The 25,424-nt window shown below is 38.9% G+C and overlaps 1 protein-coding gene across 2 annotated transcripts in view; it reads right to left on the minus strand.

The window, feature by feature from the left end:
* Positions 1–685: 685 nt before the first annotated feature.
* Positions 686–25,424, minus strand: part of LASP1 (LIM and SH3 protein 1) — a 44,887-nt gene continuing 20,148 nt past the window's right edge. The window contains exons 1-5 of one of the 2 annotated variants that reach the window (XM_087946559.1): positions 19,578–22,222; positions 11,035–11,142; positions 7,588–7,753; positions 6,303–6,406; positions 686–4,548 (exon numbers count right to left, since the gene is read on the minus strand). In XM_087946559.1, the coding sequence (XP_087802685.1) occupies positions 4,375–4,548; positions 6,303–6,406; positions 7,588–7,753; positions 11,035–11,142; positions 19,578–19,754 (729 nt within the window). In that variant the 5' untranslated portion in view covers positions 19,755–22,222 and the 3' untranslated portion in view covers positions 686–4,374. Of the gene's footprint in view, positions 4,549–6,302; positions 6,407–7,587; positions 7,754–11,034; positions 11,143–19,577; positions 22,223–25,424 lie in introns of those variants that run through there. The other variant, XM_026669646.2, reaches the window with a different exon arrangement.

A 25,424-nucleotide genomic window follows, 5' to 3' on the forward strand; every position in this document is an offset into this window, starting at 1 on the left:
TTCTTCTTGGCTGCTTTTTAGTGTCTTTAGAATTGCCAAGTTCTTCCTCACAGTAGGCACAAAGATTTTAGTTCAGAATTTAAGGTGTTTTAAAATTTGCACTATCAAGATCCTGAGGGATTAACAATACATGTTTCCTAAATCAACCCAGAATATCAGATAAGATTCTTGAATTTCACTAGTAAACTTTAGTTATTATTCTGTGACTGTGCATTAGCAAAACCAGCATATCTTGAAATTGTTCTTCTAACATAAAATTACTTTATAAAACTAGTGGCCTTCAAAATACTGAGGCAAATACTGATTGTATTGTTTTGAGTTGTCAGTTAAATCCTATCCTGGATGTTGTGTTTGAAATAGGCTATTTATGGGTTGTTGTTATATTGTTCAGAGTAGTTTTTGTGAGATGAGTAGATGAATTTGATTAATAAACATTAATAGCCAAACCATCAAACACTTGTTCACATAATCATTTGTCTCAGTGTTACAAACAATACCATAATGTTATCAAATTTACTCTAAAATTGGCTTAGTAAAATTTATTGCTATAAAATAACTTCTTTCTTTTATTGATACAGTTGAAAGTTATAAAAGAAAATGTGGGGGATGGGAGGGGGAGAGGGAAAGCATAATTCCAATTCTATAACAATAAAAATATGCCATAAAATGAAGAACAAAACAATCAGCAGGTACAAATTATATTTTTATTTTTAAATTGGCATAAACCAGAAGAGAACTGGCACTACATTTGATTCTATGGTCCCATTGAAAAAGGCCAAATGATTTTGAAAGGGTGTATAAGCCCACAGTGAAGAAATATACAAAGAGAACAAATGAAAACCCCAAAATATAGTTCAAAACAAATAATTAAAGTCATCAATTTAGACATTGCAGTCTAGTTTGAAAATCTAAGATGTACAGAAGACATGATGTGAATAACAATGGCTACAGAGATGCATTTTAGCAGTTTTTTTTTTTTCATTTTATCTATTTAAATACAGGTTTAGGTGCTTTTCAGATATTGGAAAAAATCAAAGATAAAAGTGCATAATTCAAAGAAGGCAGAAAAAAATAAATCAAGCAATGACAAACCATTTATTTCAAGGAAGGGGTGAAAAAGCTAGAAGAGTTTTTTTAAAATCAGCTATTTTATTGTAACTTTATTTGGTCCTCTAAAAATATTTATTCACATTGTTACTCTGCATCTTCCTCATGAAAAGATAGCCTCTGCAGGATTGTCCACACGATTTTTGCCTAATTCTCATCAGTCAGAAAAACAGCTGCTTCTAAGCTTGTGCTTACATCTTAGCACCAAGAATGTGATGACCTCACTCCCTTCAGTCATTCCTCTGGGCACCCTTTAAAACTCACCTCAAGGATAAGTGGTCCCTAGGCACCTACAGTCCTCTACAAATTGCCTTCTGACAGGAAAGCCTGCTACCATTCTCACTGGCCTTTCTAGTGGCTCCAACAGAGTTCATGGAATTATGCTATGGAATGAGGAAACAGACACTCCTTCCTGGAACACCTTTTTCACTAGTGCAAGCATTTAAGGGAAAAACAGGCTAGGATTTTTAGGAAATAAGACTTTAAAACGTTTGTGCTTCTACAACATGAAAAGAATGACTTGATAATTTGATCACTATTTCTATATTGATTGGAATAATGTATAAGAGCTTCTTAATGTTATGAGGCAAGGAGCTCAAATCAAACCAGCAAACATATGCTAACTATGAAAGGTAGAAAATCAGAGTAAAATACTGGAACATCGCTTTACTTAAATTTGGAGGAACTATACACTGAGGTAAAAGGTTCTCCTTAATTCTTGCTTAATGAATACCCTTGCTTGCACCCCTTGTAAGAGATAGTTGCCTTTTATTCTTAACTGTATATGCTTTGTAGTGCAAAGAAAGTTAAGGAAAAAAAGTCCCAGAAACAGTAGAAATAATAAAGAGAGAATGCCAGCCCTTTACATGCCTCCTCTATGCAAGGGGAAAAGCAGAGATCAAAAAGCTATATCAAACAGCTCTGGAAGGGCAAAAAAATTCAAAGTAGTAAGAATTTATCATATTGATCCTTTACAATGGAGAAGTAACAAGAACAAAGCCAGAAAGAATAAGTGAATGTGCCTTTGATAACTGTAGCATATTTAAATGTTACAAATATCAGCTTTCGGGATACTTTCTGCTATGTGACAGAGAGCAGGTTGTACATTTGCTGAATAGGAGGGGTGGGGTGGGGTTTTGGGAGAGCTTTAAAAATAAGAGAAAGCAGTTTCTACTCAATGAATGATCTAAGAATTTCACACTTTCAGTAATCCTGTTGCCTTTGTGGTTCAATCACATTATCCAAACAACGTAAATTTCCAGTTTTGTAGCAGTTCTGATATTTTTTTAATAGCAAACTTCTATAAGAAATTTGATTTTGGTCCATGATATCATCCCATGCAGCAAAGAAACTGTCAACCTGACAGCAAAGAAGGAGAAATGGAATATTTCTACTGAAAGGACTTTGTTCCCCTGATGACTTCCTCCAAGGGTCAGGTCTACCAGGAGAAAGAGTGGAAGAGAGGGTAGACTGTAACCATTGCTTGGCTCAAATGGCACACAAAGGAATGAGGGAACTGTTTCTTAATCTGCCTATGAACTGACAAGATTTGAATCCTGGTTAAAAGCAAAAATCCTCATACAAGGAACTTATGAAAAACAAAAATGTGGTCCCAAAGATAGCACCTCTGTAGAAAGTATGACTCTTTTTGCTAAGGCTGATACAGAGAAATTTGGGGGATTTACCTATTTCCACATATTAAATACCAACAAGAATTAGAAAACTGGAAAAAGGAGAAGGAAACTGATACTTGGGCTTTACAAGGGCTTTTATGGAGGTTCTTAGTTATCCTGATTATAGTTGTCCCAAAAGTGCTTTAGAAAAGGCGGCTGAACTTTCTTGATGTCTTCAAGCTATGCAGGTTAAGTGTTCTAGTGGCAATTCTTCATGAGCATTCTTCTGATTACTGTCTAATCATGCCACGTATCCGAACTAGAGATTCACTCTGACTGAGTCGTGGCATCTAAGAGGAAATGCTAACATTATAATCAAGCCTGCTAAACCAGGGGTCCTAACCTCACAGAGCACTACTGGGCCTTTCATTCAGAACCGGGCCATGGAAGTGGTGGGTCAAGTGCAAATGCACAGCTCTACTTGCATGAGTAGTGAGTGAATGGTTCAGCTCCATTTGAGCGGAAGGCACATGTGCCCACCACTCATGCAAATGGGGCTCCACACACACTCGCTCACCGCTTGCGCATAACGATTTCCTCTCCCATGCCCATCCCCGCCTATCCACAAAGGTTAAGGATCATTGTGCTAAACCAGTGATGGCTAACCTTTCTGACACCAAGTGCAAAGCGTGTGCGCGCACACCCCTAAAGCATGTACGCCCCCGCACATATGCCCCACCTCCCGCATGCACGCACGATCCCCTGCGCGGGCATGCATGACCCCCGCGCACACAACCCCCATGTGTTCATCCCACCCCTGCACATGCGCACAAGTCCCATGTGTGCGCGCCGCCTCCTGTACATACACGGCAGAGACCCAAAGACCAGCTAGCTGGCGGGATGTCCATGGTGGTAGAGTTGAGGTGGGGCAACAGCTTGCATGCCAAGAGAGAGGGTTTTGTGTACCACTTCTGGCATGCGTGCCATAGGTTTGCCATCATGGTGCTAAACTATTCCATCTGTATAGAGTACCTTTATGCTAGAAACTGCTGGAGCTTCCATATCTTCCATATAGACTACACATATGCTCACTGCTTTGAGTCCACAAAAAACTCTCCTGCTTTTAAAAAATACTTTCATTTCTTTCAAATGAATATTTAAAATTCATGGAAAGTTAGATAGAATAAATGAGCAAGAGTCAACATTGCAGAGATCCTGATAATCTTTTTCAATAAAATGCTCAGATTTTCCCCAAGTTACTGAAAGTGTGACATTCCTCTCCTTCCCCACCAGCCAAATAAACAGCTTTTCAGCCTTCTTACACTACTTCCTAATCCATGTAGCAATTGAAGTAGGATTTATTTCATTAAGTATCAATTTCAGAAAATATAGCTCCAAGGAGAGGGAGGAGAAGGGCACAGTGCTATGTTCCACGAAGGCCAAGGAAAAGGATGGAAGGGCAATTACATGATACCCCTCCCAAGTTCGTATGCCTCCAAATCAAGGCTAATTTGGTCGAGAAAAAGATGAGCATGTCAAAGATTCATAACATAATAAATGATGGGTAACAAGAGAGAGCAAAGAAGTGATAAGGGAACAAAAACCCCAAAGAGCCCTTGCCCTGCTGGCTTTCAGGGTAGCACTACAACAGAGCTCATATAGCCTCCACATAGTTAGCTGGAAGCATGCCTGTGTCACCGGTCCGTTCAACGGTGCCATACATCCAGCCATCATCAATTTGCTGCACATTGATTATGGTATCACCATCCTGGAAGGAGACCTCATCTTCATCGGCTGCACTGTAATCATAGACTGCACGGAACCGTTTCTGGGAAAGGGAAAAGAGAAGAAAGTAAAGTATAAATCAATCCTCACAAATAGATATTTCCAAAACGGTGGAAAAAGGAGAGAATGATTTTTTAAAATATATATTTAGGTTCAATGAATTTTATTTGGTAATATTTGTGCAATCTAGGAGCTTCAAGAAAATGCAGGATGTAGGGCTAAGCGGCTACAGATAGAGGCTGATAGAAGAGTTTATTTCTCTGCCCACCCTAGTTTTCAAATAATCTGAATCTCCAAATATTAGGGAAGTAGAAAATGAAATTCAAGCAGAAAGAAACAGTTTACCGCTTTTCCTTCTTACAAACTACAAATTAACAAGATCTTCCCGTCTCCTAAGGTTTCTACATTTTCCTGTTGCTTACAGCACACTTAGTATATTTTTACATTATGTCTAAGAATGTAAGCATATCAACAGGAAAGTGGAATTAGAGATAAATTCACATCTCTCAGAGATAAAATACAGGAAGGCACCCAACCTGTAAGCCAAATAAAACCACATAATTATCTGCCTGGACAGCCACTTATTCCAGGAAATTTTAAATATGCTCTATGTCCTCCTCTATAGTCCTCCTCCTCCTCTCCTGTGCTATATGTTTCTGCAGATTGCAGCAAAGGATTTTTAAGTCTTCCTGCTCCACATTCTCTAGTGTTTGCTTAACTGATTATTTGGAAACAATCAGACGGTGGAAAAAAGAATATTGCGCATTCTAATGCTATGCCTCCTTTTACCAGTGCTCCAGCAACCTACTGAAAAGTATGAAAAGATAGATTTAAATATTTGGCTCTTATTAGCTCCCATCCTAAGTAAGGTTTCTGGCTTGTTCTGGTAGATGCTAATTTTTATGATAACCCCCCTATTGTTACATACAAACAGAATTCATGTTAATATATTATACTTAAAATTTTTATTTTCTATATTGTTTACAAAACTGAAATATACAAAATTAAAAACAGGCAAAAATTAAGCACAACACCTAGAAATGCTACACACTATCCATTTTGGAGGAACTTTCGTCTTACTGTTTGGTTTATGGATGAACTGTGCTCCACTGTGCAGATCAGCATGAACTGAATGAAACTTGAATTAAAAGTTTTACTGATTATCTGTGACTTTTCTAACTAAACAAGCTAAGAATTAAAAAGATGAAACCATAATTTCAAGATTCAACTGAAATCAGAGAATCAATAGACAGCTGGAGGCTAAATATCACAGTATTTTGAGCTGCCTTCTGTAGCTTTCACATGCAGAGATGAGACTTATTCCTTTCCAATATTGTACATTAATTGCTGCAATTAAAGTAATTTTGTTTAATATATATCTTTTCTGACATGGAAGCACCTTTCCTTCTATCTTCACCTGAACCTTAGAGATATAGACCACATCATTGGATAGTGGTTAAGATTTAAGACTACTTATTTCAGAATAAAATCTGAAATATTTACAAGAAATTGTATATACAGTAGAACCTTGGGTCATGAACGTTCCTGTTCGCGACTAAATCGGGTGACGACCAACAATTTGGGAAAATTGTTGCTTCTGGTTCCGAACAGATCCTCGGGTGCCGATCAGTACAGTTGCGACGATTTCCCCTTCCGTGCATGCACAGTACTATAGGCGCATGCGCAGATGGTTGTGCTTCCTGCCACGACCAGATCAGGTTGTGACCGTAGTCCTGGAATGGATTACGGTTGCGACCCGAGGTTCTACTGTACATGTCAATGCAGGACCATACTTACTCCTCCTCCACTTGGGGCACTACGCTGTATTGAGACTGGTGCTGCTGGTTCCTTAAAGACATAGGACTGAGAGGCTGGTTGTTGTGATGGCTGCTGATGATAAACTAGAATTGGGGGGAGGGGGAACAAAGACATTATTAACCATTGATTATAACTTGAATCTGCACTGGATAACTATCAATGCAAAATTCCTGATGAAAAAGTGTCTGAGATGCAAAATTTACAAATTGAAAAGCTTTGAGATAACAGAATCTGGTAAAGGAATAAGTACAGCCTTTTGCTTTCATCTTTGTTTCTATTTGTCATTATGTTTTAAAAACTGCAATATTAAATAATTTTGTGCTATTTATTTGTGGAATAAGTTTACACGCCATGCTGCAAATTTCTTCTGGCTGTTTTTTGAGTCTCATGTCATGATTTGGGGGACAATAATTTGTAATCAAATGGAACAATTTGTATGCTATTAAAAGTTAATAATGTTAAGCCTTAATTTTATATTGGTTCTTCATAGTCTATGCATGAATTTGAATACTAGTCAGTGATTATAATAAACTGAATAGATTAACTGAGAATGTAGCTTATAAGAAAATGGAAACTATTACCAATAACACTTCTACTTACAATTATTAGTCCTACTATTTTCATATTTTTGGTGACAACTGTTTATTTTGCCTAATATTACAGATAATCACTCCAGTTTTGCACACAATATTGGCAGGCTTCATCTACAATAATATTCTTGCATTTTAATATCAGATAGATAATCTGTGGGAGTAAAATGGCGTATTTAGCATCAACTAGCATAGTCTTTCCAGTTATGTTACCTTTTTCCCTGTCACTCTGCTACTTTTCTTTTAGCACATGCTCCATCTCCCACTTCTCAGTGTTATGGAACTGTTTCATTTCACTCATGTATCTTATGATTCTTCTAAAAACTGAATTTTGATGTGATATAATACTAGCATGCTTAGGATTATGAAGACTAGGATTCAAGTACCTCTTCAATTATCAATAGTAACTTTGGGCTGCTACCTTTTTTCAGCTCAATCTATCTCACAGCTAAATTAAATAAATGAGGCTGTATCCCAGAATGAGCTCCTTATATTGCATTGTAAGAAATAAATAACTATAAATTATAAACACCGCTTTATAACTATAAGCTGAACAAAGGCAATACTATGTTATTTGTGCAAGACGAAATTATTGCAAGGCAAATTAATAGTTATCTTCGTGTAAATACATTGATGGGATTTGCAACAATATCTTTTTTCCTCTTGCTCATTACCAGGGTTACTTGGCTGGGCATGATGAGGTTGTTGATGTGATGGAGGTGGCTGTTCAACTGGTCTCCTGTAATTGGCACCTTCTTGAGAATTACGGCGTTCCAGCTCCCCTCCCTCCATTCCAGGAGCACCCATCTTACTCTTCTCAAATTCCTCATGATATTTAATCTACAAAACAAGGAAAATATACTATCAGCAAGAGCACTGTGACAAATGGAAAAGCCTTATAATGTATTTGCCACATTAGTAGAAATTTTTCTGACTTCTTGCTGACCTTTATTATATCATGCATTTTTGTTTTCCCTGTCTTAATGAAAATTCATTAATTACAATTGGTTGGTTAACTTCCACTGAAAGTTGCAGATGAATACACGAATAGTTGAAGGATTGAGAGTCAGGAATTGGGTTACTGAGGAGTAAGAATACTAAAAGTTAATCAATTTTTCCTTTTTTACTAATTCTACATTTGTTTATCAAAAGCTTAACATACCAAATTGCTTTTGTTACATATTCTCTACTCAGCATTCATCAGGAAAATGTATTATGACGTTCAGCAATTGTTTATCAAATTCCAGTATAGTCTTGGGCAGTTCCAAGACATAAACCCCAGAAGCAGTCAACTCATTTTTCACAAACACTGGTTCCCTCCTTAAAATAATTCTCTTTAACCTTTCTCTCCACGTGATGAATTACTGTAATAGACAGTGTGAACCAGAAGATGGAAATAGAAAATGGGTTCATTCCTATACAACACAGGTTTGATTGCGTCACATGACGCATCAGGATGTTTTTTGCCTTTGACATAAGAATTTATTTGTCATTACACTCGCTAGCAGGTGCAACGAAATGAGGTGCTCTTCCACAAAGTAAAACTGGACAAACACCACTAAAAGAAAAAAATTGAACTAAACACAACCAACCATACAATAATCTCTATGCAATTTAAAAATGTAAATACCCCATTTCTCTCAGCCATTTAAATTCCACAAAAATCTTATGACCCTGCATTCAAACTCAAAACTGCACTTGGATAAAAACTGTTCTTAAATCTGGTCGTCCTTGTTCTTAATACCCTAAATCTCCTTCTCGATGGTAATAGTTCAAAGAGCTGATGTCCCAGATGAGAGGAGTCATTCAATATATTAAGTATCTTCCTCTTACATCTATTCCTATACAGTTCTTCCAAAGAGGGGAGTGAGAAGCCAATGATGTTTTGGGCCGTCTTGATCACCCTCTGAATTGCCTTTTCTCTGCCACTGTGCAGCTCGAGAACCATACACAGAGACAGTAGGATAATAGACTCTCAATTGAACTCCGATAGAAGGTAGTCAGTAGACTCTCAGCCAGTTGTTGTTTCCTAAGAATCCTTAGTAAATACAACCGTTGTTGTGCCTTCTTAATTAAAGCAGCGGTGTTTGCGCCCAAGTCAGGTCATTTGTAATGATGGTCCAGAAACTTACATTCAACCACCTGTTCCACACGAACTCCTCTATATACAGTGGCTGAATGTCTGCTCTTTTTTCCTATAGTCCACTATAACCTCCTTGGTCTTCTTAATATTAAATAGAAGATTGTTATTCTTGCACCAGCGGGATAGCTGTAGTACCTCATCCCGATATGCAGACTCATCATCCCCAGAAATAAGTCCTACAAGCGTAGTATCGTCTGCAAATTTCATTATCCTATTGTTGGGATGTTTATTTGTGCAATCAGATGAATAGATGGAGAACAGTAGTGGACTAAGGACACAACCTTGTGGAGTGCCAATGCTAAGTGTCTTGACAGTAGAAATATAATCATTCAGTTTAACTCTTTGTGGACGATTTGTTAAAAAATCCAATATCCATAAACAAATAGAATCTGGAAGATCTAGATCTTTGAGCTTGGCTATTAATCTGTGCAGTATGATGGTATTGAAGGCAGAACTAAAATCTGCAAACAACATTCTTACATATTTCCCCGGTGTTTCCAAATGGGATAAGGCCATGTGAAGCACAGTAATAATTGCATCCTCGGTTGATCTATTTTCTTTGTAAGCAAACTGAAGCCCATCAAAGGAATTGGGAAGGCAGGAGATAATATAATTTCGAACTAGCTGCTCAAAGCACTTCATTAAGATAGAAGTTAGTGCCACCGCCTATAGTCGCCGGACCATTTGTGGGCATCTTTTTGAGCAGTGGAACGATGGTGGAAGCCTTGAGACAAACAGGAACCACGCATTGTATCAAGGATCGATTAAAAATTTCAGTCCATACCCCAGCTAACTGATCAGCACAATCTTTTACCACCCGACCAGGAATTGAGTCGGGCCCAGCTGACTTTCTGGAATTAACCGCCTTCATTGTCTGCCTCACATCCTGCTCATTCACAATGAAGGGGAGGCTCTGCTGAGTAAATGATGGCAAAGGGACAGTTTCAGTTTGATGGATCTCAAATTGGACAAAAAAATTGTTCAACTCCTCAACCACCGCCGCACTACCATCCGAAGAGACCTTTTTTGCTTTATAGTTCGTTAGTTGTTGAACCCCCTGCCAAACCTGCCTCATGTTATTACTGAGAAAGCAATCTTCAATTCTCCTCTTATATTCGGCCTTAGCTTGCTTAATACCTCTCCTCAAGTTCGTTCTTGCAGCCAGGGTGAACGTGGCCTGTGTGTGATGCATCCAGCCCGTGGACCGCCAGTTTGACACCCCTGCTATATAATATTGTGGAGTGTAATCAACTTTCTTTCCCCATTAAGCTACCTTTCCTAGCCAGACTGATTGACTGTTTGTCTATCCATCTTTCCTCCCTCCTTATTTTTCTGAGGAATATCAGTTATAAATATTACTTAGCCATTACTTATTTTTACAATAGGAACTTGAGAAAAATTATGATAGGATCAAGTTTAATAAAGGCATGGTCATTTTTGCTAGTTAAATCCACAAAAATCAGGTCTACCAGAGACCATCTGCCTTTGATTTCAATCCCTGAAGTCATTCTTGTGAATGATGAATTCCGTCATTCCACAACCTCAAGATTTGGGGATGTCATGCAAAATAAACTGAATCCCTTGAGGAATCCCTTCCCAGGCCCTCTGCTCCATAGTCTATTGACTTGTAAGTTTTAAATTAGGTAATTCGTTTTTTGTTTTGCTTTTTTCCTCTTTAGTTATAGATTCACTCAAATTCTCTATACTACAAAAACCCCAGGGCTGCAATGGGGTGTATGAAGACATGTTCTTGTTCTCCATTTTAGTCCAGTGTCTCGGTGAAATGTTAAATGAACAGGAACGTATTTGCAGTATTTGGAACTTTATAAACAATATCCACAGTACTGCCTTAATAACAAAATTCAGGAGTCTGCAATCAAGATGTTTTAAGAAAAGGAACATAATGAAGCTGACAAAGGAAAAGCTTTTAAATATCTGAAACATGGAGACAGAAGATGAAATGTGCTGGGCAGCTTACATTGCTGATTTGATCTTGAGTTTTCTTGATTCGCTGTAATTCAGGTGTGTCAGCCACCACACTAAAGCCCTTCCCTTTATTCTTTTCAAATTCCTCCTTATAGCGGACCTGTTTATGAGAATGAAGAAACAGACATTATTTATATTATGCCAGCACAACTGTGTATGAATTCTAATCTACAACCCACCTGAATGTTAAAAATGATTATTATTATGGGACTGAAATTGCCATTAGAAATACTTGCTGAAACAAACTGCAACGGCTAATACTTGAATAAAAAAAGTTCTAAATATTATGTGAAAACCCTAGTTTGGATTAATGGCTTTATATGTTATAACAGATATAAAGTGCTGACCTCATGCCTGCAGGCTGGTAGGAAGTAGATGGGGAAGATCAGGCTTAGATTCAATACCCAGCAAGTCAATGTTATGGGTTCAGAAGTCACCCAATTCAGAAAAATGTATCCTTAACTATAGATGGGATCATATCTATGACATTGATGTGCAGCTCTTTTGGACAGATAGCTCTTAAGAGTCAAGGCTGATATCTTGATGCAAATTGTGAAAAAGAGCGCAATCCAAAATTCAAATTAAGATTGTTCAACCTTTTTACTTGTGTAGGCGACATTGAGTGAAGAGAATTTGTCCCGGGTCATGTGGAAATTATAAAATATAGCTAAGGTATATAAATCACATAATGTTAAAATTTACAATCTTATGGGGCCACATTATTAACTGTCATGAGCCGAGGGTTGGACATGTCTGATTAAAACTATCATGCTTACTAATCTTTAAAAAGATTAAAACGCTTTTTAAAAATCTAAAATAATGGAGTTAAATTGCTAAATTTTTTAAATTAATAAGCCATGAACTAAGCAACGTTCCTTATGAAAATAAAAATACAGGTAGTTCTCAATTTAAGACTGTTCATTCAGCAATTGTTCAAACTTATTGGGACACTGAACAAAGTCCAGGCCCGGGAATTACAAAAGTTTGTTTATTTATTCTTAAATTTGTTGTTGCCCATCTCACCACAAGATGACTCTTGAGGTTGCAATACTTCTTCAATCACTTGATCAAAATTTAGGTACTTAACAGCCCACTGCTATCTATGATCAATCTCTTTACCCACATATTATCCTCCCCATCTATGCTTTTTTGGCTCCCTGAACTACACAGTCCCTGCCACCTTACCTGACCTTCAGCAGTTGGGAGGAGTTGAAGGAAGGCAGTCCCTTACCTTGGAAGAACCCAGACTTGGAGCTGGGATAAACCAAGGCTGAAACGGCTTGGATTGGAGTGGGTCCTTGGCTAACAACCTGTTCACACGGGATTGTTGAGATAAGCCATTGCTAAGCAATGCAGTCAAGTGATGTTGCATTTTATGACCACATTACTGAACGACACAAATTCTGATCCTAATTGTGGTTGTAAGTCAGCGACAACCTGTAGTTGGCTTTAAAGTCTTTCAGGATGCATTTTAAACTTCTCTCTAGCCCACTGAAAGCTTCCCAATGAACCATTCCAGATACTGATTAATATTTGAGTCCAGGAAAGGTCAATCAAATGCTACCATCTGCTGAAACTGCTAAACATTTTTAATATGGCAAATAGATACAAACCTATTTACAAAAGCAACACATTGTACACTCCTTTTTTGTAAATTAACATGGCTTAGTAAGAAGATGGGCATGCAAATACATTCAAATCAAAGGGTTTAATCAGTTCCCCTTGGCCTTGAATGTGCAATAAACTGTTATTTTCTTTCAACCAATTCATGTAGAAAAGAACTTTACATGCATTCATTTTGAAAATGGATTTAACATTGTAATTTGACAAATTAAAGTTAAGAGACACGCTGAATTATATTTGCAGATATCAGACATTAAAATCAAGGTTCTTTACAGATACAACTTCCCCATACTCATGTTTAAACATTCATCTTTAAAATCTTCCTTACCTCTACGTGTCTCAATCTAATTTGAAGAGGAAACTCATACATATATACACAAAGAGTCACTCTATCCATAGAAGCTGAGTTTAGGACCCTCTTGGTCAGTAACTAAGCTAGAATGTCATATATGCCTATAAAAGGTGAAATCATCCAATAAGCAAAATTTCCCCATATTAGTATATCATGTAAGATATTCTAAAGTTAATAATGGTTCCATTCTGGTGAGTTGTAGATTTTCTTGAAGACATCTGTCCAAAATATTAGGAAAATTAAAACATACACACCTAAATGCAAATTTTAAAATTATTTACCTAAAATATTCTCAGTGTACAGAACAAATTTCTGATGAATGTAAACAGATTTGCTATTGCTCTTTGTGGAGCTAGCAAAGGGGAAATGAGGGAGGGAGGGAGGGAGGGAGAGCGAGAAAGAGAGCGCCTTGTTCTCAGACAGCAAAAAAAAAAAAAAAAAATCACAGCTGCAAGCAGTTTTTTAAATCTAAATTGTGAAACTGACAGGAGTGCATGTCAATACAGACAACTAATACCAGTTTGAGAGCCAGTTTAGTATGTAGTTAAGGCATCAAACTAGAAACTGGAAGACTATGAATTCTATTTTTGCCTTAGGCATAAAGAAAGCTGGCTGGCCTTGGGTCAGTCACTTTCACAAATCTCTAGGAAGGAGGCAATAGCAAACCACTTCTGAAAAACCTTGCCAAGAAAACTACAGGACCTATTCAGGCAGTCTCCATTGGTCATGACTGAATAGAAGAAAAAAAATGTTTAAGAAACCCAACTCAAAAGAGCAATTTTAACAAGAGGTAAATAAACTTTTGGTACATATTAGGGTATCCAGAGTCTGGAAACAACACAAAAGTAGCTCCAGTAGAAACACTTCTTAGTGAAAGATGTCAGAAAAGTACTGTATGTTTTAAACATGTTATTGTAAGTTTAGCTGTTCCTATAATAGGACAGGGAGAGTAGGAAAAGTGAAATCTTTGGATTGGTTTAAAAATATCTGAACTTTACCATTTTACACAGGAGGCAATACTATGATTATTTGCCATAGGGACAGCATTATTTTCAGAAATATACAAATCAAATGTTGCAAGCATTCATCTTTGGAAAATATAAAAAAATATATAACCATATGTTATCAGTTCACACTGTTTTATCCAATTTCTATTTAGACTCCTATTTGCTTTCAGTTTTATCTCCTGAGGAATTTTAGGAAACTTGGAAAACTCATATGTTGTTGCACAACCCATGTTGTCTATCAGTACATCTTTTGTTGCCATCAGCCTGAACCACACATACCAAAAGTAAGTTATTTTCCTTCCAGATATATTCACCTCTAAACAAAATTCACTGATCTCGTATCTGTAAAGTCTACAGTTTCAACCCATGTTTTAGGGGCTCCTATACCCAGCTTTCTTATAGAAAGGATGCCCAGCACTCAGAAAAAATACTCCAAATTTTTCAGGAGTATAACACCTTATATTCAATACTTAGTGCCTGCCTGCCAGAACAGCATTTAGTGCTACGGTAAACGATTTCATCAAACCAGGGAAAGAAAATAGACACTTCTTTAAATCAAAATATATCAAAGCATTAAAGTTTAGCAAAGAAAAGGATTTAAGTGATATAGCCCTAAGGTATATCTAGTTTATCATAAAAGACAAGCGTCTTCTGTAAATCATTACAACAATTAGTAACTGGAAAGAAGAAACATACACCCTTTGGGTGCTTTATGTTTATTTGCAGATTTCTTACTATTTTTATGTATCTTTCATTATAATCATAAACTTAAAGTACATCATACATGTAGCAAACAAAAATTATGTTGTAACTGAAAACATATACTACATTGTTAATGAGAGAATTATTATTCTCATTAACTAATGAATTATCAATGAAATATCTTCTGAAGGTATTTCATAAGACATTCTACTCTTTCATAATTATGTTTCAAGTATTGAATCCTTATAGAATCATTGTTTCCTTTGTCCCATGCTTTAACATGGGAATTTAAATTTCCCACATTTTGAGCGTTACAGACAAGATTATGGAAGCATATTGGAAGTGAGCTACTATATTAATCATAAGAAAGAAATATAACCCTTACTGAAGTTACACAAACTATATAGAAAAAGGGAGACATTCCTTTGCTGCAGAAGCAACAAGTCTGTTGCAAGCAAGCAGAGGAAATACTCAGACAAGGCTGGCTTTCAGTTTTCTTTGTCCTTTTATGGGCACTCAACTGGAATCGACTCAACTCTTATGCTTGTAGAAGGCTAGACATAAGTGAGTCAAGCAAGCTGGATAGTTCTTTCTCATGCCTTGCTTAAGCAATAGCTGGGCTATTATAAGCTGTTAAAAGGAGGGTGGTGGGAGTATAATGCTGAAAAGAAAAATGGGATTAACTGGGGGAAGTCAAAAGGGCGGGACAGCTGCCATCAACCCCTCAGTGAGGTAATTCAATTCACCAGCTAACAAACAGTTTCCTCCATTCCTTCTCTTCAAAGCAGCTTCAGTTACGAAGCAGTAGAAGTCTATCAAACCTCCCATTTTTTTAATCAGGATTCACAAATTTTTACTCCAATTTAAAAATAAATGGGAATACTTGGGAACTTTGACACCAGTATGCAAATTCAATCTACCAATTAGACCATCTTAAGTTTCATTAAAAAAGCAAATCTGATTCTTAATCATATGAAAAATGATTCACATTTAAAAAACAAGGTGGAAACAATAATGATTTCCTGCAATTTAGCCTAACCCTAAGGGAAGCAAAAGAACTCAGCAAAACGACACATACTGGACACATGTTCAATCAGCTACTTAGGCCATTGCCTCCAATCTTTTCTAATTCAAAGTTTTGCTTAAAAAAAAAAAAAAGGAAGGAATAAAGCATACCCATATCTGGACTCACCCAATACTGCAGAGAGTATAGGACAGCAAAAGTAAAGGTGGCAAAAGCAGCTGGATTACATTGGGACTTCCCAAAACGAGGCAGCTTCCTGCCAGTATTAGGGTTTCCTGGCGAACAGTGGATTTGCATTGTGCTGCTGTGCCAGATTGGGAAGGGTGAAGTTTCTAGGACCAGTTGTAGCTTCACACCATGCCATGACTTAGGGTTTCAGAGCCACAGTGCACCAAAAATCCCCTGACCTGCAGCATGGCAAGCAGCCTCAGAGTAATTTTCCCAATAAGGCAGGGTGCCAGCAGCCAAAAGGGCACCACAGAGGAATGGGCAGTTGGGGAGAGTTGGAGGCAAGGCAGTCTCTTCCATTGGAAGAAACCAGGCTCTGGGCTGGGATGGACCAAGCCTGGACTGCTGACATTTGGCAAAGCTCAGTGATATGGTGGTGTGATGTCACACTTTATGACTATATCACTTAGGAATAGAAATTCTGTTCCTGAGATCATGCTAAAAATACTTTCATTAGCGAAGACCATTTATTTTCTAGGACTTACCTGCCAATATGGAATCTGTAATTGAATTTAAATGTCCATTGATGTTAATGAATGCATTTATGGGACTCAACACAATTAGATCTTTTTTCCCCCTCTTTTATTATTTTTATAAATTATAGAGTGAACATACCTAATACTTCTTTCTCCTTCTCTTTTCCCCACAACAGCAACCCTGTCAGGTGGGTTAGGCTGAGTATGTGACACTGGCCTTGAGTTATTTGTAAAATAATAATGGTGAAATAAAAATCTGCAGTACAAAAAAGACTAACTGTATTGGTTCCTCTAAATGCATCTATTAATATCAGTTGACTGTACTGTCTGATTCTATACTGTCAGATACCTATCCTAGGAAATAAATGGTTGATTATCACATGTTTGCATTGTTCATTTAACTGTATTTTATTAAAGTACTTGCACAGAAAATAAATGTGTAGTAAATCACTCCAAATTTATTTTGCAGCAAAGATGGTCCATCAGGAATATATAGTGGATATATAGTGATGATTAATGGTTTGAGAACTCTTTTAAATATTCAATATTTCTTCATGAATATGACCCAAAATGTAAATGTTGAGACACAAGTCTAAAGCTAGTTAAAAAGAATTAAACAAATAAGCGAAAAACATTATATCATACATTCATTGATTTATTGAGGGAAGCTACATATTTGATTAAGACAAAAGTATGTGAACTTTCAGTAAATGGTGTGCTCCCATCCCCATGTCAGAAGTATCTATTTGAGATAACTGTTAATATTCTGTATATTGGCTTGAAGGAATTTTAGCACATTCCTCCTAGGAATGTGTTATTCCTCCTAGGGATGTTTAATTCTTTTTAACTAGCTTTAGACTTGTGTGGAAAAATACTACATCTTGGATCATATTCATGCAAAAATATTGAAAATTTAAAAGGATTGTTCCTAGCTTGATCTTCCCACTTAAGGTATAGATAGATAGATAGCGAGAGAGAGAGAGAGAGAGAGAGAGAGAGAGAGACAGAGAGACAGAGAGAGAGAGAGAGAGAATGAATAACTTTGTCACTTTGAATGTACACTAATTGGCATACATTAAAAGTGAAATTTCATTGCATACATATTTATGTAGAAATATTGAAAATTCAAAAAGATTCACAAAACTTTAAGCACTGCTGTAGTATTCTTTCTATGCTGCTACAAAAATGTATTGGTGCTTAAAATTGGACATTCTCTCTCACAAAAGAACAAATACAGAATTCTCAAGTTTCAGGTGCTGTTTAACCTGAAATTATTTCCTATTTTCTCTCCCTCAAAATGCAGTTTTCTACATTTAGTAAACCAAGACCACAGGAAATAAACATTCTTATTTTACAGTCATCTGTGGGCTGCAGGCGTTAAAATTAATCCAGCTGGAGGACTTGTTTACTTACACAGAAGATAATTGTGTGTTTTTGGCAAGCTATCGGAACTAGTTACGCCTTCTCAGCTACTCAAAATAAAAAAGCAAAATTGTCAGAAGTATGTAGTAGGAACACTCAGCATAGTTACTTCAGTTCCAAACGTTGTTATAGGAAAGGTCCAATAACAGCTATAGGAGTTACCAAATGGAATAACATATAACCAATATTTAGATTCTAAACCCTCTTCATTTTATATCCTGAAGTTCTTATTAAAATATATCTAACTGTTTGCACCAAAACAAGCACAGCGATTATAGTCAGGTGTTGATGCTAACAGTCATCTATTAGTCAAGTAGAAAAATGTTACCTGAACTCAGCAATTTGTCCTGTGCATCACTTATATATCATGTATTTTCAAATTCAAAACAATCTAAAAATACAATCATTATATAACAAAGCAATGTGTAAGAAAAAGTCATTTAGCATCTACCTTACAGACCAAATGAAAATATGAGGAAGCGGCCATGAAAAACTGGCTGTGTACAGCAGTGGAAAATAAAAGCACAAATACAAACAAAAGCAGTCTTTTACTAATGCTCCAGTGAGGGGTAAGGTTGGTGAGAGATAATGTGAATTGTTTTATGGGATTTCATATTTCTGTTGTTTAGGAGGAAAAGTTGTAATGAATTCGCTAATAATGTAAATACTTAATTACAAATGATCAGGCACATTCAACAATCCTCCCTAAGCGTTGGTTTTGACCAATAAAGAGAAGTTAGGGTAGCTTTGCTGAGCTCTGCAATGGTCTTCCTCCAAGACACCGTAACACTTTACATGAATCATTAACTCCTCTAGCCACCAAAACTAGACAGAGAAAATGGAAGTAAAAATCAGTTATCTTAAGGTAACAGTTAATCTTCCTATAAAAAGCCAGCACTGGGCACTGATCAAATCAGGGAATACACAACTCATATTTGAACAAAGATATTTTGCTTCTCATTAATCTATCAGACACTACATAACCAATAGTATAGGAGAGGTAAAAAAGAACTATTTCTCAGTTATCTGTTTCGTACAACTTATTTTATGGCACATATATATAATCGCTTCTGTAATAAAAGCATCTCCAGAACATGGTGGCTTGTCATAATACTCACACCCTGGATCTGCAGTGAGGATACTCAGCTAGAGGAACTTAAGTTCAGTCTTTTTCCTAAAAGCAGATCTGTATGAAGTTTAACATGTTAAGAGCAGAGCACTTATAAAAACATGAAAATTAAAAATATTTCCATGAGATTGCAAACAATGATCAAAAGCATGTACTCAGTCCTCTTCCAGGGTTAAATCAAATTAGCAAACAGGCTTGTGGGGCATGAAATCCAATCTTGAAACAAAATAAACATAATATGGAATATCAAATATGATTATAAGGCAGGTTTAAAGGAGAAAGAACTAGAGAGAAATAATTGATCAATTGAACATTGGTCTTACCTGAATGTTCTTTTTCTTTCTGTGGTGAGAGAGTCCAGTGAGTGGGGATGACTCCTGTCCTTGCTGATTGGACTGAGTCTACCTAAATGATTAAGCTCCACCTGCGCCGTTGGCCATGCCCCAGCTTTCGGCGAAGAACTTGACAGACTGGACGTGTCTCTGTAGATTCAACGAGAAAAAACACATATCATCGCTCCCCCAACCCGACGCCCTTGACCAGTCATATAAAGGGTGGACCTGGACTCTCACCATCGAAAGAGAAAGAATATTCAGGTAAGACCAATGTTCATTCTCCTTTCTGTGGCTACGAGAGTCCAGTGAGCGGGACATACCAAAGCTGAACTGTCCATGGGAGGGCTCAAGTCTGGTCCTGCTCATGCTGCTGTCCATGAACACTTTGCAGAACCCTTCTGCCAAACACTGCATCAGCCGATGCGAAGGTGTCCAATCAATAATGTCTGATGAATGGAGAGTGCGAAGACCACGTAGCAGCCCTGCAGATTTCTTTGATAGGCGCCTGTGTGGCCCTTCCGCCGCTGTAGCCGCACTCCATGTAGAATGCGCAGTCACACCTCAAGGAATCGGAAGAGACCTACTTTCATAATCTCTGGAGGTGCAGGAACAGATCTATCTGCCCACTGTCGATGGCGTGACTTTGCCACTCAAGGTGGCCAGTTGAAATGACACAAAAAGTGCCTCTACGAAGAACTGCTGTTCTACAAATATAGATCTTCAATGCTCTGCGAACATCCAAAGTATGCCATGCCCGTTCCAAGGTGTGAGAAGGATTAGGGCAGAAATTTGGCAAGATAAGCTCCTGAGCTCTATGAAACCAGGAATTGATCTTGGGCACAAAAATGGGATCTAATCTAAGCATAACTCTATCCAGGAGGAAGATAACAGAGATCTTCCCTAACAGACAGCTGCCATTTCAGAAATTCTCCTGGCTGAAGTGATCGTCACTAAGAAAGCTACCTTAATGATCAACATATGTAGACTAATGGATCTAAGAGGTTCAAAGGGAGCCTGTGTCAAAGCCTTGAGCACCTTAGGGAGGTTCCCAAGTTGGGAACCTATGGACCACTGGAGGCCTAATATTGGACGCTCCTTTCAGGAACCTACGAATAGTGTGATTGAGGGACAAGAACCTCTTCCCGTGAATGTGAAGCAGAGAAGAGAGGGCCACCACTTGCCTATGAAGGGTATTGGCTGAGAGCCCCCTGTCCAGGCCATCTTGAAGGAAATCTAATATAGAAGCATCCATAGGGTGAAGGCCAGCCCTGCCACACCACTGACAAAAGGTCTTCCAGGTGGCATCATGAATATATCAGTAGAGGTTTCCTGGCCACTTGGATCATATGAATTACCCTCTCTGAGATATTGTGCTCTCTCAGAGAGCCCTGCTCAAGCACCATGCGGTCAGTTGTAACCACTGAGGCTCTGGATGAACTAGGGCCCCCTGATGTAATGATATCTTGTCTGGAGGGATCCTCCACGGGTTGGTGATGGATAGATTCACCAGGTCCCAGAACCAGAGACGTTGGGGCCAATAAGGAGTGAGAAGTATGACTCCACCCCCTCCTCCAGGATTTTTCAGATTACCGCTGGCAGCAGCGGAAGAGGAGAAAAGGCATACAGAAGGCCCTGAGGACATCTGCTCCTGACAGCGTTGGTCCCTTCCGCACCTGGGGTCAGGAACCTGGTGAAGAATCTGGGCAGCCTGGAATTGCTTGGAGAAGCAAACATGTCCCCTACTGGTTGGCTGAACCTCTGTGTCAGCTCCTGAAATAAAAGAGGAATGGAGACTCCACTCTGAATAATCTATCCTGGCTCTGCTAAGCCAGTCTGTTTGCACATTGTCAATACCAGAGATATGTTCTGCCTGAATGGACAAGAGATTTCTCTCTGCCCAGTGTCCCAGGCATTCGGCCTCCAATACTAAGGACCTGGACCTGGTTCCACCCTGCCTATTTATGTGGGCCTTGGTGGCCACATTGTCCATCATATTCAGGACATGAGACCCTTGTACCAAGGCACTAAACCATTTGAGAGCCAAGCAGACAGCCCTCAACTCCAACCAGTTGATATTTCTCCCTTGTTCTAGTGCTGACCACTGGACTTGTGCCATCTGGGACTGAAGATGAGCCCCCCATCTGAAGAGACTGGCATCAGTAGTGATGGCAAGCCATGGAGGCTCTTTAAATAGGTGGCCTGTGCAAATCGCTTGGGATTGCCACCACCTAAAGGACTGTTTCACCAATTTGGGGACCCTGACCTTACATGAGGAGTGACTCCTTCCGCCTTTTGATAAGGCAAGAGGAACCACTGCAGTGTCCTTGAATGCAGCCGTGCCCAAGGCACGATGGAAATGTAAGACACCACCTTTCCCAGTAGCTGAGATAGTAGGGCCAAAGGTACGGTATCTGCCTTCTGAATTCTGCCTGCCAGTGCCTTCATATTGTCCCGGCGGTCCTGGGAGAGATAAATCTTACAAGAGACCATGTCAATATTGGCCCCCCAAATACAATAAACACGTAGTGGGGATGAAGTGGCTTTTCTTAGTATTGACTGAGAAGCCATGGGCCTGTAATAGGGAAACTATCATTTGAAGATCTCTCAAAGTTGTGCTCTCCGAAGATGATTGAATTAAAATATCATCCAGGTAGCATTGCACCCTTACTGGAATAGCAGCTGCCTGAGCCAACGTAAGGAGGCTCTAGTAAAAAGGATGCAGCAGATGAAGCTTTGACTGCCCACGTAGCTGCCTGATAGGTTCCCTGAAGAGATTGTTCAATCCTCTTATCTTCTGCTTTTAAGGCCTCTTCTGGATCCGCTGGATTTGAGGAGAAAGCCACCAAAGCCACCACCGGGCTATCTAGTGCTGGCACCTGCAGAGATCTGGTAAAATAACGACACTCATTAGAAGATAACATGGACGCTATCCCAGGGAATTCTAATTGTTTGTTGACTTCAGGATTAGCCTTGGAGCCAGAACCACCTCTGTGCGCAAAGTTGGCTCATAGAAAAACTGATCCGGAGGAGCTGGGGTATCTCCTACTGTCTCCCCAACATCTGCCTCTGGCCCCAATTGAGCTGTGTTCTTTGCCTTGAATAATAAAGAACGAAACAGAGTAGGCTTGAACAGACCAGTAAAGGCAGATTGATCTGGGATCAATCCTTCATCTTCAGAGAGATCTGACTCTCTCCTATCCTCCTCTGCTGCCATAGAAGAATGACTGTGCACTGACGGATCTGGTGAAACCCAATCCTGCAAAACTTGCCTAACTCTGAGGTGAAGGGACGGGTCAGGCTCTGACATGATAGAACCATAAGAAGCCACAGATTCAGGCCTTCTTAACAATTGGAGACTCTTAACAATACCTCTCCTGATAGCCTTAGATATAATGGCTTCCATATGAGCAAGCACTTCTGGCTCAGAAAACTTTGGATCACGAAGGCCTGCAGCAGCGGGTGTAAATGTGGCCTCTACACCTGTTCTGGGCCTTTTAGGGGGTTGCTCCCATGATTCTCCTTGAAAGGCTATCTGAGGAGCCCTCTCATAATCCCTGCCTACTGCCATTAACTGTGGATCTGCAGATTCCAATGTGTGAGGCCTACATCCAGGGCAGGCCCAAGCCCAGGCTCAGGCTCTGCTTGCAATTCAGGGGCCTGGAGAGCAGAAGCCGAATCATCCGGGGGAGGAGATCTGAGACTCCTCCTACCAGCAGTCCGTTGGCTCTTTTCCACTTGCTTCTCCAGAGCTCTCTGCCTCCTTATGGCGTCCTGTTCTTCTGTCTTGGAAGGCTTTTTGGAAGCATGGGCCTTCCTTGTCTGCCTCCAGGGGAGTTTCCCTTGGAAGAGGAGGGACTGCAGCCTCCTTCCTTCTGAGGCTTGCCTGGAGTCTGTGCATCCACCATCTTGACCTCTTCACCGGCTGAAGCAGGCCTCTTTAGGCCTAAATGCTGGGCTGCAACCATGCCCTGCTGGTTCTCTACCTTCAGGCCATAGGCGGGCTCGTTACTACTTCAACCCCTGAAGCAGCCTCCAATCCTGCTCAGTAAGCTTTACATGACTGCAGGAGGATCCTGGGCACGCCACGCAATTCCCTGCCTAAGCACTGGCACCTGTGGGCGATCTCGCGCCCAACAGCTCTTTTGCGGGCCGATCTTGCCTGCCGATCACCCGGACTGCTACCACAGCCCCTAGTGCTCCACTACACTTGGCTAGTGTGCTGGTAACCCTTTTGCCAAGCCACTAGGCCGTTCCCAAGGAACTATGGCCTGTGGCACTAACCTTCTTGATCTTATCGTCAGTTTGAAGCAGCAAACACAGAAATAACTCCACTTCTGCAAAATTGAAAGTGGAGCTCCAAAGGAACACGTCCGTCCTGTCTGGGACTGAGTTGAAAACTGGGGTGTGGCCAACGGTGGAGGGTGGGGCTTAATCAATTAGGCAATCCAATCAGCAAGGACAGGAGTCATCCCCACTCACTGGACTTTTATAGCCACAGAAAGGAGAAAACATAAGTGAACTATGATAAAACTATATTTATTTAGCTAGCACAGGGATAAGCAATAGAAAGTGGACTTTACTCATTGTTCTGATCTGCCTTCATAGCCCACATATAAAAGAATATGACTTTTCACTGCTTAGTTCAGAAGGTTATCCACATACCTTGGAGAAAAAAAATAACCAAAAGCAAGTTAGGGATAACAGGGAGCACCAGGGAAGCTTTTTAATAAATAGTTGTTTTCTGACTTGCAATTATCCCCATCAATGAATTTGTGCTGGTAAAAAGCATCAAAACTTCAAAGCATAATCAGGAGCTTAAGCATTAATGACTTTGTCTAATCATTCACCAAGTTTCATCTTATAATCTGGGTTTACATTTAGAACAAAGGGGATAGGGGAACAAGGGAAAAATAAGTAAGTTTTATATGAAAAGGACACTATAAAAACAGAGCAAGAAATGCATATAGAATAATGCATATTAACAAGCCTATGATTACAAGTTCTATGGCCAACCACTTCTAAATGTTCTTTTAAATCAGGGAAAGTTATTAATGGCAACAGTATTGAGGCTTGATCAAAAAAGACAAGAAGTGAAGTAACTATGATCTATATAAAAAGAACTTTAGAGTTGTAGTAGCATGTTGTTAGATCTTGTAGAATATTCTTCCATTGCTGCAGGGATCAACACGCTGAAAAAAAGAAATCTCTATAGAATCTACTTGCTTTATAACTTCTGCTTCCTCCTCACTGAGCAGAATTCTCTTATTGTTAGCACACTATAAAGGAGGAAATGAGGGTTTGTGAGAAAATTCTACCTAGGTTATAGAACACACCAGCTTAGATATGACTTTTAAGTGGGAGGTTTGGGGGGGGGGGAACTAAGTATATTGGCAGTTAGTTCTGTATGAGACAGCTATTTGCATATAACAATGAAAGACAACCATTTCCCTAATATATGCAGTAAATTTGATAAGAGGGATATAGGTAGCCTTCAGCTTATGACCAAAGTTATAATGTTGTAGAGAAAAGAAATCTATCCTCACACTTATCCCAATGTCACATGAATACAATTCAAGCACCTGGCAAGTGGCTGCATTTCCAACCAGTTGCAAAATCCTGCAGTCATACTATGACAATATATGACTTTCCAACTGATTTCCAGCAAAAACAGTCAATTGTGGAAGCTGGAATCACTTAATGATCATGTGATTCCCTTAAGAACATAGTGCAAAGAGTTGCAAAATCAGGTCTGGTCACACTTTATAACTACACCCAATTCTGACAAAATATCCATTCTATTCCCAATGGTGGTCGTAAGTTGAGGGCTACTTTATTATGCAGATTTCAGCATGCATTCTTATCTTTATTGCAAAAGAATATATAATACAGATGGTTTGGCTTGCTTAATGCCTAGTATTTAACAACACCCAGATAAATTTTGTATGAAGGTTTAGGAATAAAATCTGATTTTATTAATACTATAAGGAACTTATTTCTGCATTCTAATGCATACTTTGCTTTCCTAGCATGCAAAAAGTTTTACAGTCTTTTATCTAATTTGCTCTCTCCTCAACACTGAATGAT

The sequence above is a fragment of the Notechis scutatus genome, chromosome Z (assembly GCF_049901735.1).
Source record: "Notechis scutatus isolate UNSWTSFEM ecotype Mainland chromosome Z, rNotScu1.2, whole genome shotgun sequence".
In the NCBI taxonomy this organism is placed as follows: domain Eukaryota; kingdom Metazoa; phylum Chordata; class Lepidosauria; order Squamata; family Elapidae; genus Notechis; species Notechis scutatus.